Source organism: Gasterosteus aculeatus, chromosome 9, assembly GCF_964276395.1.
Source record: "Gasterosteus aculeatus chromosome 9, fGasAcu3.hap1.1, whole genome shotgun sequence".
Classification (NCBI taxonomy): Eukaryota; Metazoa; Chordata; class Actinopteri; order Perciformes; family Gasterosteidae; genus Gasterosteus; species Gasterosteus aculeatus.
In genome coordinates this window covers 20,336,898-20,349,755 of record NC_135696.1, presented here as the reverse complement: position 1 = coordinate 20,349,755, position 12,858 = coordinate 20,336,898, and the positions used below count along the sequence as shown (strand labels likewise).

Here is a 12,858-nt window from a genome sequence, read left to right as displayed (position 1 = left end):
GCGGTGAAACGGGAGGCAAATTCGCCTGTGAAACTTCAGCGGTCTTTACAGCCAACTCTAACTCCAACTTCTTTATCTGAAACGCTCTCTCGTCACGTTCCCTCTCCAACTCTAACTCCATTCTTCGCTTGGCTAACTGGTGCTCTAATTTCCTCCCTTCAGAGTCTCTTTCCACCGCTCGCTCTTTCATAGCGCGATCGTCACGTTCAGCACGAATTTTCGCGGCCTCCAAACGCGATTGCTTCTCTTGCAAAGACAATTCAGCAAATTTGGTCTCACTTTCACCATAAACCTCAGCAGGAGTAGACACGACCGATTCACCAATTATCTCTATAACTCCTCGATCCACAAGTGATCGCTTCAAAGTAGTCACCAGAGTTTCTTCAGCCTCTTTTCTTGAGAAGTAAGATCGACACTGAAGCGTTCGGCAATTTGTACCAACTGCTCCTTTGTACAACTCTCAAGCAAAGCTTCTGACGGACACGCAAAGAAATCTTCGAGCACCGAAGACATTTTGTTCGTATTTGTATACGCACAGTAACACAAACGAAACTACTCTAACACACGTGAGACGCTGTTTACGCGAAATACAACTCCCATAAGCCACTGCTTCAAAAGAGGAACTACGTCACCGTATTCCTCAACCTATGTTCATTCACAAAGACTTCCGAAGACTTCCCACAAGTCAAAACTTAGTGTAAGCGCGAAAATAAACCGCACTATACACACGAACTAGGGATGCACCGATCCACATTTTTTCACTTCCGATCCCGATACCTAAATTTGGATATCGGCCGATACAAATAATATTCCGATACCAGAGCTGTGTTTGAAAAACAGGAAATCCTGTTAACAGAAAAAATTCTGAAAACTAATTTGAAACTAAGGGTTTCAGATTGATTGTCATGTCAATATTTATTTAATTTCATAAATGTCAAATACTTGAGTCTTAAAAATTTAGAAATATGAAAAGTGCAAGTGCACATACACACTTGGAAACACTCTAACCAGAGTTCTCAATTATAAAGGTAACCATTCACAAAAATACACACACATACCACCAATACTCACCAACGTTTCCTACCCCCATAGGATCGCGGACGAGACCCCAATTTATGTTACGGCCAGCTCGTTTCGACCGTACATAAAGAAAACAAGTACAATGAAATTACTTGCAAGAGTTTAATTGTTCCTTCAGAATAACGGTAACTTAACAAAACAAAGTCTAGGTTATAAACAAAGGGGAAAATCATAATCCAAATGGGGAGAGAAAAGATTGGTATGAGTTGGGTAACTAAACAAAGGTAGGCCAAAGTGACTTCTCCAAAGGCAGTCGCTCCCCTGGAGGAAGGGGCCGTGGAGAGGGGGAATCCAGGGTTTTATCCTCTCCACATTTAAGAGGCAATCAGCGAACAAGGGTGTGAAATCTCCCACGTTCTCCCTAGAAGACACCGCCACCAGCAGGCGAGCAGATGAAGGGCGGGGTCGTAACAGTAGCAAGACTTTACTATCTGATACTATCCGATTGAAAACTCTTCTCAATCTTCTCCAATCTCCTCGAACCCCCTACCCCTCCTCCCCCCTCCACCCTTCTTCCGGGAGACTTTGTCAACTACTTCACCAAGAAAATAGCTGACATACGCTCCTCCTTCTCAAACCCACCTCCTACTTCTCGCGTCCCACCGACCTCACCTCTTTCGCCCTCACTTTCCTCTTTCACCGCCCTCTCTCCTAACCAAATTCTTACCCTAGTAACCTCTGCCCGTCCGACCACCTGCCCTCTTGACCCCATTCCATCACATCTTCTACAATCTATCGCACCTGACCTTCTTCCGTTCCTCACCTGTCTCATCAACAACGCTCTGTTATCTGGCTGTTTTCCCAATTCTCTGAAGGAGGCAAGAGTCAACCAACCCCTGAAGAAACCCACCCTCAACCCTTCTGAAGAAAACATCTACAGACCGGTCTCTCTTATTCCCTTTTGTCCAAAACCCTTGAACGTGCTATCTTTAATCAACTCTCCTCTTATCTCCACTGTAACAACCTCCTTGACCCCCACCAGTCAGGTTTCAAGACAGGCCACTCCACAGAGACTGCTCTCCTTGCTGTCTCAGAGCAACTCCACACTGCTAGAGCCGCCTCTCTCTCCTCTGTCCTCATCCTTCTGGACCTCTCTGCTGCATTTGACACGGTCAACCACCAGATCCTTATTTCCTCCCTTCAGGAACTTGGTGTCACAGGCTCTGCTCTCTCCCTTCTCTCGTCCTACCTTGACGGCCGCACCTACCGGGTAACCTCGCGAGGATCTGTGTCGGAACCTTGTCCTCTTACTACTGGAGTTCCTCAGGGTTCCGTGCTGGGTCCCCTCCTGTTTTCGCTTTACACCAACTCTCTTGGCGCTGTCATTCGCTCGTATGGCTTCTCTTACCACAGCTATGCCGATGACACCCAACTAATTCTCTCCTTCCCTCACTCGGACACCCAGGTGGCGGCTCGGATCTCTGCCTGTCTAACTGACATCTCTCAGTGGATGTCCGCCCACCATCTGAAAATCAACCCCGACAAGACTGAACTACTTCTCTTTCCCGGAAAAGATTTGCTTACCCAGGACCTGACAGTCAACTTTGGAAACTCCGTACTAACGCCCACTTTGACCGCTAAGAACCTCGACAGCCAACTCTCCCTGACTCCCAACATCACCGCGACAACGCGATCCTGTAGAGACACGCTCTACAACATCAGGAGAATACGTCCCCTTCTCACTCAGAAGGCAGTGCAGGTACTTATTCAAGCTCTTCTCATCTCATGCCTGGACTACTGCAACTCGCTCCTGGCAGGTCTCCCTGCTACCGCCATTCGACCTTTGCAGCTCATTCAAAATGCAACAGCTCGACTGGTCTTCAACCTTCCGAAATTCTCCCACACTACTCCACTCCTCCGCTCTCTTCACTGGCTACCGGTGGCCGCCCGCATCCAGTTCAAAACATTGGTGCTCACGTACCATGCTGTGAATGGATCGGGTCCAGCTTACATCCAGGACATGGTCAAACCCTACATCCCAACCCGCACTCTCCGCTCTGCATCTGCAAACTACTCGTCCCTCCCTCACTGAGAGCAAAACACTCGACTAGGTCTCGACTCTTCGCTGTCCTTGCGCCGAAATTGTGGAACGAGCTCTCTGAAGACATCAGGACCACAGAGAGCCTTCACATCTTCCGCCGCAAACTAAAGACACACCTCTTCAGACTCTACCTCGACTAAAGACTAACAAATTGTAGCACTTAAATTGTACTTGTAACATCACTCATCTATAGAAAATTGTAAATTGGCTTATTTGAGGAAATTGCACTTTCTTGTTTCTTCTCCTGAGTTTGTACCCTATGGTTGAACGCACTTATTGTACGTCGCTTTGGATAAAAACATCCGCTAAATGACATGTAATGTAATGATTGACACTCCAGAACATCTCTACACTTTTGTTTTCATCCTTCACAATAAAAGCCCCGGATACCTTCACTGGGACGCTGTTAGCCTGCTAGCAGCATCCTTCAGGTCGGAGAGCTGCAGGACAAACAAACTGAGGTCAGACCTCACAGGAAGTCATCATACGGTAAACAGTAGTGAGATCTGATCTGAGAGCCAGCTGATCTTCATCTGCATGCTGGGAGCAACACTCCGTCAAAACTCCATCGTCCAATAAGGAGCCAGAGAAAAGCCACCAGCTGATCACTGAAGTAGAACTAGATACATCCTCACTCTTTCTTACTATCTTAACATGCTTCATCTTAATGGCCGTTGCCTTAAAACTGTCAGGATGAAACAGGAAGGGAAGATGTGCTAACTTCAGAATAAAAGCCTCAACCGTGTGCTGACTAGAAATATGATTATTATTAGTTATACAGAACAAAGTCCTTAATCTCCAATTTTAGTACCTTTGGTGTAAGTTGTTCGAACAGCGGACTTTGTCTCTCTCTGCATACTGTTGATGACTGAATCCTCCAGCAGTCAGCATGAGTCAGAGGAGGAAACAAACCTCACCTGCTGATGACGCTCCAGTAGGAGGCGGAGCTACAAGGAGGGGCGGAGCTTCGACGTCACTCTCCAGAAATGAAAGTTCGTTGGTCAGAGAGGCAGACGCGCTGCAGTGAAGACAAGTCTCCGTGTTTCTCTGAGAGAAAAGTCAAAGTGACGTCATCAGGTGTTCCTCAGCAACACAGCAGAGTCTCTTCAGAACACTGGTGAGTACAGCTGGTCACATTTACACCTTCAACAAGCAGGAAGAACACACAACTTGTACTTTACTCAGGCAGGAAGTTCCTCTCTGTTCACTTCCTACTTGATAGAATGTTAACAATAAAACCACGTGTGTTTATCCACAGTCCCACGATACAGTAACTCAGTCTAACAGCTTCAAACTGTCCAGGACTTCAGTCACTTGGAGCTGAATCTCTGTGCTTTAAACTTTAGTCTCTCTCTGTTTCCTGATCCCTTCCTCTGTTTCCTCTTGGTGGATCAAGTTAAACGTGTTCCACAGTGAACCTGCTGGAGGCTTTTAGTGTGAGTCATCTAAATGAGACGCTACGTGTTTGTCACCAAGTAAGCAGAGCGTTGTTAGCGTGCTGCTCTTTATTCACAGCATGTGGACACATTCTGGACTGGTTTCAAAATAAAACTATTCATGAAAACTATTTAAAATAAAACGTTTTTCTTCTCTTCCACAACATGTGTAGACATGGCTTCTGCAAACTATGGTCCATCTGAAGATCAGTTCCTGTGCTCCATCTGTCTGGATGTGTTCACTGATCCAGTCACCACACCATGTGGACACAACTTCTGCATGAACTGCATCAATGAACACTGGAACACCAGCGACCAGAACCTGTGTCCAATGTGTAAGAAGGACTTCATCACCAGACCTGATTTGAGGGTCAACACCTTCATCTCTGAGATGGTTGTTCAGTTCAGACAGTCTGCTCAGCAGAAAGCCAGCAGCAGCAGCTCAGAGCAACAAGAGTCCAAACCAGGAGAAGTTCCCTGTGACGTCTGCACTGGAACCAAAGTGAAGGCCCTCAAGTCCTGCCTGGTGTGTCTGGTCTCCTACTGTGAGACTCACCTGGAGCCTCATCTGACTATGTCAGGTCTGAAGAGACATCAGCTGATGGACCCTGTGGAGAACCTGGAAGGCAGGATGTGTACGAAGCACGATAAACCTCTGGAGCTGTTCTGTAAGAGCGACCAGACGTGTGTCTGCATGCTCTGCACTGTTTTAGACCACAAGATGCATGATGTTGTTCCTCTGAAAGAAGAATATGAAGAAAAGAAGGTCGAGCTGAAGAAGACAGAGGCTGAAATCCAGCAGATGATCCAGAAGAGAAGAGTGAAGATTCGGGAGATCAAACACTCCGTCGACCTCAGTGAGGAAGATGCAGGCAGAGAGAAAGCAGAAGGTGTTCAGGTCTTCACTGATCTGATGGAGTCTGTTGAAAGAGGCTTGAAGGAGCTCCTCAAAACAATAGAAGAGAAGCAGGAAGCCACAAATAAACAGGCTGAAGCTTTCATCAGAGAGCTGGAAGAGGAAATCTCTGAGCTGATGAAGAGGAGCGCTGAGTTGGAGCAGCTCTCTCTCTCTGAAGACCACCTCCATCTTCTCCAGTCCTCAAACATCCATCAGCCACCACCCACCAAGGACTGGACAGAGGTCAGTGTTTGTCCTTCATATGAGGGGACTGTGGTGAGAGCTGTGTCTCAGCTGGAGGAGACACTCAGTAAGAAGATGAAGAAGTGGTTTGCTGAGCTGATGAAGAAGGTCCAGATGTTTGCAGTGGATCTAAATCTTGATCCTGAAACAGCTCATCGTCAACTCATCCTGTCTGACGATGGGAAACAAGTGAAATGTGGTGATGTGGAGAAGAATCTCCCAAACAACCCAGAGAGATTTATTAATGATTACTGTGTTTTAACAAAGCAGAGTTTCTCTTCAGGCAGATTCTACTTTGAGGTTCAGGTTGAAGGAAAGACTTGGTGGGATTTAGGAGTGAACAGAGAGTCAGTCGACAGGAAGAGATTCATCTCACGGAGTCCTCAGAATGGTTACTGGATCATATGGTTGATAAATGGAAATATATACAATGCTCTTGATGATCCTCCAGTTGTTCTCTCTCTGAAGTCTCGTCCTCAGAAGGTGGGGGTGTTTGTGGACTATGAGGAGGGTGTGGTCTCCTTTTATCACGTAGAAGCTGCAGCTCTCATCTACTCCTTCACTGGCTGCTCCTTCACTGAGAAGCTCTTCCCGTTCTTTAATCCTGGTTATTATTACGATGGTAGTAACTCTGCTCCTCTGATCATCTCTCCTGTCGGAGTAAATTAATCATTCTCTGATTTCATGTGATGATTTTATTCATTAAAGGGAAAAAATGTACATATTTTATATAAATACTGTATGTTTTTCTCTTTATTTCTGTATCATGACCCTTATGGAGAATATCTATTTCAACCTTTTGAATCCAGACTGTTTTATTTTCACTAAATATCCAAAGCTGAAGTTTGACTTTTAGTAAATCAGCAAAACAAATTATATCTGATGTGAAGCCTCTGAAAACATGTTGAATATTTAATATTCTCATAAACGCCTCTGACCTTTCATCATGTTCACAGAATACACTTTGTGTTGTTGTTATTGTGCATTAAAGTGAATTAATAATATAGATGCAAATGTTCTTTTTGTGTGAAAAGTGGTTTGAATTATTTAAAGTCACTTTGTCTCATTTTGATTTGTTTTGTGAATATTTGTAATAAGACTTAAAAATAAAGATGAGTGATTGTTGAAAAAAAGGAAACATACATCTCTTGAACAAGTTACTTTTGCCTCATAAATAACTTGAACTGAACACTGAACAGAAATGACGGTTTACACAAGTTACATTTATATTCATGTTCATTAAAAACGTCTTGTTTAATGCAGGAAACATGTCCGAGTTCTTTGTTTATTGATCACGTGACAATTCGTCAGTGTGAACGACACGAGTTCCACAGAAAGATCAATTCTAACGTGAGTTAATACACGAGGTTGATGAAACTGTTCAGTGGCTTCAGATACTGAGGAGAATCCACTCGACTGAGAACCAGCAGCAGAATAATAACCAAATACAACTGTAATTATACACAAACGTTGATCCACAGTTTTCCTGCTGTAGTAACAAAGTATTTATTTGGTGCCGGAGAGCAAAACCATGAACTTAAATGATGTAACAAGAGTTTAGCAGCTGAGCTGTAGTTGTTGGAGCTGCACAGGCTGTTATTCATGAAGCAGCTTCATGAGTTTATGACGTCATACGTGTTTGTCTCCTTGATGACACGTGCACAGCGACTGGACCACGTGGAGGAGGCGTGACCTCCTTTAGATACAAAATCACCTCACAAGACAACTTCAGAGTTCCTTCACGTTTCTTTTTATTTTCCTAAAGAGGGTCGTCCTCTTTAAAATGACTAAACAAAACATTTGATCACTTTTTAAAAGTCGAGAACGAACAGAAAGACGACCGATGACAAAGAAAAACACACAATAAATACTTTGAAGCATCCGAGCAAAGAGAAGATTCCTGTTTGTGATCTCATGAGAAGCAGGAAGACGGTCGGTACCAACACGTCAGACGGTGTAACCCGGGTACATGAGGCTGTCAGCACGTGTGCTGCACCACCCAGAAGGAAGGAGCCCCTTCACGGTAACACGCTCCACCTGCAGAGTGCACGCCTACGTCATGACCCAGAGACTCTGAACGCCACAAAACGGGTCGTTCAGGTTAAAAAGAACTAAACATCACTGTCATGGATGAACCAGGAGTAAAGAAACGAGTTCCCCTTCAGGAAGTGATGGACGGCGGCCCGGAGTGATGGAGGCCGAGGCGTCGTGGAAGGTCCAGATGAGGAAGAGGTATATATATATATATATATATATATATATATATATATAAAACGTTATATATTACGTTTTCCCTATAAACCTAGTTGTGTGTGTGTTTGATTATATTTATTTATATTATATTTATATAATAAGGTTTTTATATATATATATCCATATATATATATATATATATTATACTGAATATTATATATATTAATTGAATCTTGGATTTAGTTTTTATTTTTCAAGCGAGGAGCGTCTGTTGTTTCCTCTTCCTCCTGCTCGGGCCTTTCCTTTGACCTCGTGTCCTGCTTCCTCCCATTCTCTTCCTCCCTCCACGGAAAGTGGAAAAAGGGGAAAGTGGCGACAGAACGCGTTTCTGTACAAACCAACGAATCAGAACCAAAGACGGAGACGTTTTTGGTGGAGCTTCGTTCCTCGGCTGCAGGCTGGTGAGGTGAGTTTTTGGGGACTTTTACTTTGGTACTTTTAGATTTGTTTCATTACTGCTGAGACAAACGTTCAACACTTCACAGTCTGGGAATGTTCTTCATTTCCTTTAATGTCAACAAAGACCACAAAGACACAAAGAGCCATCGTGGATGTAGTTAGTCCCACGTATCAGGTACTCTGCTCTCTGTCTGCACATTTACTTTACTATTTATTCAGGATCCCCATTCGTTGTCACGGCAACAACTATTCTACGCAAACAATGATACAGACGTGACATTGAAACATTACTTGAATGAGATAAAATAATAGTGAGTAGCTCGGTTTCCTTACGTCAACTCGCCAGCACGCGATTACATCAAATAAAGCAAAGTTTCTTTACTGTATAACAAAACATTTAAAAACAAATCAACTTATCACGTTAGACTGATTTCTTCATTAAAATGTTTTTTTTACACCAACAATTTTGTATTATTATTATTATTATTATTAAAAGACTTGTTGTTTTCAAGAATAAATAAACAGTGTTAAAAGTTATTCCGCAAAGAAGAGCTGTGTGTGTGTGTGTGTGTGTGTGTGTGTGTGTGTGTGTGTGTGTGTGTGTGTGTGTGTGTGTGTGTGTGTGTGTGTGTGTGTGTGTGTGTGTGTGTGTGTGTGTGTGTGTGTGTGTGTGTGTGTGTGTGTGTGTGTGTGTGTGTGTGTGTGTGTGTGTGTGTAATGAGGATGAGGGAGGTTGAAGCTCTGACGTCAGGCGACAGGAGACGTCGGAGGCGGACAAACTGGACCTGCAGCTCATTCTTCTCATTCCGCTGGTTGTTTCCCTTCAGATCAACATGGCCGAAACACACAGAGCGACAGCGCAGGGCAGGAAGGTGAGTCTGAGCACACCTGGGCAAACAGGAAGCAGGTGACAGACTTATAAACAGCAAAAACAACAACAGAGAGGATCGATCTGACGGGGCATCGGATTAACTTTTCTGTTTTCAGTATTTGTTTCTTGTGCGACAGAAAACTAGTTTTCTCAAATAACCGGCTGTCCTCTGACTGGTGTAAAGCCAGCCGGAATGAAACCATGCGACTTCCTGTTGGACTTAACAAAATAAAATGACCAATCATCTGAGGCAGCATTTTCAATATCTATATGAAACAGTCAGACAGTTCAGTAGGAAAGTGCTTACTTGGATACTGGTTTTAAACTTTAAGCGCGGGGAAAATCCAGAGGTGTTGCATTAAAGACAACAGTAATGGAAAGTATATTTTCCCAAGTACTGTACTAAAGTACAATTTGGAGGTGCTCGTACTTTGACACGTCTATCTACTTTTTCACTTCAACTTTACAAAATTTCCGAGGGAAATATTTTTCTTTTTACGGCACTGCGTTTATGTGACAACTTCATTTACATGTTAATAATACAAAATATTAAATATGATGTCTGATTATCAATGAAGATTACTTTATTGATGCCCGTGGGAAAACTACTCATTAGGGAATTAACTTTACTGCATCATAATACGGATCTTAATGTCTAACCTCAAAGTCTAACATGACATGTGAACCCACTCAGCTCCGTTCAGATCAGCTGATTTTACTCTGAAGGTAAAACATGAGGTCATTCTACTTCCTGTTTTATTCAGAATTGACGCAGCACGTGCTAGTCACAGGGTGCGTGACGTCACGCTATCAACCGTATTGCTTTCGACTTCAAAGTCTTTCAATTAAAATTAATTTCAGTGAATAAAAACTTTTTTCTTTTTTTTCTATGCTCCTTCTTTCTTTTACTAAACTTCTCCCAAATGTGTTTATATCATTTTACTTTATTTGTCTAATAATTATGTTAGACAAGTCATACACATATTAGATCATTCAACTTAAAACACCTGATTTAACGTAAAAATAGGAATAGTTTCTTATCAAAAAAATGATTTCATTGTGGTTCAAAACCTCATATTGATTTTATAATACAAATAAATTGTAATTATGAAATGAAGAAATATTTGGGCATACTTTAACCGAATTTTCTGTTGTCCTTTAAATTTAAATCTTACCAGATCTGCAATTTACAAAACTATTCATATTATGTTAATACTCATGTTAGCGTAATTTTAAACGTTACTAATTAATGGTACATTTTAAATATTTAAACGTTTATATGTATTCTTTCTTCACCGCGTAGCTTAGTTGTTAGCTTCTCGCAAGCGTTAGCTGTCGTTCTGTCCTCTTACTCTTCTCTTCCTCTTAACCGGGAGGCGCTGTTCTGTTGTTTTCTCCCTGCAGCGCCGCCCCGCCCCCTGCTGGTCGAAATCAGCTATTGCAGCTCGTGCGAAGAAGGAATCGAATAAATATTTAGAGGCGCTGCATTTATTTTTCTTTTTTTATATGTGCATCGTACACCCTGGTTAGAACGCTTGATGTTCTTTCCCTGGATGAATCCTAATGATTTTGTTGACCCCCCCGACCTTTCCACTTCGGCACAAACACCAGCTAATACACGTGTTGTTGCTTTTCCTTTCAGAAGTGGGTCGTTCCACAGAGAAGTGATGAAAATAAACCAAGTGTTCGTCCTCCTGAGAGAAATCTGGTAGCCACTCGTCTCAAAATATTCAAACGCAATTATTTTTCCCTGAACCCGGTATATTAAAAAGTATACAGAACATACTGTGTTAATCTTTTTAAATTGTATGTAAATGTTGTTAATGATCTCCACTTAATTTTACTTCCATTGTGAAATCACATCTTTGTTGCATCCATGTATTTTCATGTGTGTGTGTGTGTGTGTGTGTGTGTGTGCAGGCGGTTCCTTTCAGAGGTCACATCCCTGGTGGGATGCGTCCAGGTAAGAAGGTGGTCGTGGTTGGTGTTGTCGACTCGTGTCCTGACAGGTAAAATACATCCATGCAACTTTCCCTCACAACTCAATCATCACACAAAGCCAAATGTCAAACTCAGCTTATTGACATACTTGAAGAAGCATCTGAGCGACCAGTGAGATGACGCCGATGTCAGAGTCACGTCCGGTTCTCGTCCTTTAGGTTCCACGTGGCCCTGACATGCGGCATTGGATCCGCGGAGCCTCCCCCCGACGTGGCCCTGGAGCTCTGCATCCGGTTCCGGGACCGGCAGGTCCTGCGCAGGGCCTGCGTGGCCGGCTGCTGGGGGGACGCCGACCGAGCCGCGCCGTTCTTCCCCTTCATCGCCGGCCAGCCGTTCAAGGTACCAACAGCCTCTTCGGAGTCCCTGAGAGGCGCCAGCCGTGTTACAAACGTATTATCGGTTACTTCAGCACGCCTCCACTCCGTGTGATCAACCGCCACCAGGGGGGGGGGGGCCCCAAAGAGAGAGTCTGTCAATCATCAATGACTTCAGCAGGAACTCATTGATAAGTCCTTTCATGGCTAAAGTCTATGTCAATCTATGACAGAAAGTATTGACTTATTCCACATAAACTGTTAAAAAAAACTCTTCAATTCAATATTTTGCTCGTATAAAACCAGAAAACCTTTGTGTATTGAACAATAATTGAACTGTATGTTGTCGATGTCCAAGTCTCCATTTTTTGATCTCATTAACATTTTGTTCTCCCAACACGTTAACATCTGAATCCCACAGCTTGATGCTGTGATGTGATGCTTTAGTTTACCTGAGGGGAAGACGTCTGACGAGTCCTCTCGGGTGTCACGTTAAATGTCAAATGGGTCTCTCCTCTTCTCCCAGATTGAGATTCACTGTGAACAAAGTCGGTTCCGTGTGTTCGTGGACGGGCAGAAGCTGTTCGACTTCCACCACCGGCTGACGTCGCTCGGCGACATCGACACGCTGTGGATCAAAGGCGGCGTCTCCGTCACCAAACTGGCCTGAGGGGAGGGACATGAAGACATGGAAACACAAACCTCCGGGACCCACTCGGGGATTCACTCAGGACTTTGTGGTTCAAGATGGAAAGAAATGAGTTTGAAGGATACATTTGTGTGTCTATGATCTACTTCAGGAAAGTTTTATTGGAACTGTTATTTATATGTGGAAACATTTAGCAAAATCCCCCAAAAGGTTCACAGAACATTTATGTAATGTATTTTTTAGAATGTTAATGCCCTTCATTGTATAATTGTTGTCATTAGTGGAACATATAGTCAGCCAATAGGACACAACTGCTGCAACTGTAAATATCCTCTCACTGCATCCATTGAGCTTACATGAAGGCAGCTGAGAACCAGGAGGAATTATCTTTATATTTTGTAATATTTCTAGTTTTTTAAAGTCGCATTTGTTTGACAGCCTCCGTGATCTGATGACTACCTCAAACCACACAGCGTGATGTCCGTATTAAAAGTACATGAACATCTATATGAGAAATGAATCATTATTTCGATATCCAGTGTGTCCCAAAGGGTGTACTTTTTGCAAAATAAAATACATTGTTGTCATTCAAAATGATCCAGATAGAGTGGTCTAATGTGTTTGGTTAGTACCAGCAATCATTGTTGCTTTCTGTTCGTTTTTGTGAAATACA

At 43.2% G+C, this 12,858-nt stretch overlaps 2 protein-coding genes across 3 annotated transcripts; both read left to right on the top strand.

Moving 5' to 3' along the window:
- Window positions 1-3,551: 3,551 nt before the first annotated feature.
- Window positions 3,552-6,965, top strand: LOC120813186 (E3 ubiquitin-protein ligase TRIM21). Its single transcript, XM_078079669.1, has 2 exons — window positions 3,552-4,238; window positions 4,731-6,965. Exon 2 carries the CDS (start codon window positions 4,733-4,735, stop codon window positions 6,365-6,367), a length of 1,635 nt encoding a protein of 544 aa, XP_077935795.1. The 5' UTR covers window positions 3,552-4,238; window positions 4,731-4,732; the 3' UTR covers window positions 6,368-6,965.
- Window positions 6,966-8,218: 1,253 nt separating this feature from the next.
- On the top strand, window positions 8,219-12,728 carry LOC120825346 (galectin-related protein). Of its 2 annotated transcripts, none has more exons than XM_040186934.2 (6): window positions 8,219-8,357; window positions 9,083-9,222; window positions 10,864-10,929; window positions 11,142-11,230; window positions 11,381-11,561; window positions 12,063-12,728. In XM_040186934.2, the coding sequence occupies exons 2-6, from the start codon at window positions 9,184-9,186 to the stop codon at window positions 12,204-12,206; spliced, it is 519 nt and encodes a 172-aa protein (XP_040042868.2). In that variant the 5' UTR covers window positions 8,219-8,357; window positions 9,083-9,183; the 3' UTR covers window positions 12,207-12,728. The 2 variants fall into 2 exon arrangements, with proteins under 2 accessions (XP_040042868.2, XP_040042869.2); XM_040186935.2 differs by having other exon boundaries at window positions 8,229-8,357; window positions 9,178-9,222.
- The last annotated feature ends 130 nt before the right edge of the window (window positions 12,729-12,858 follow it).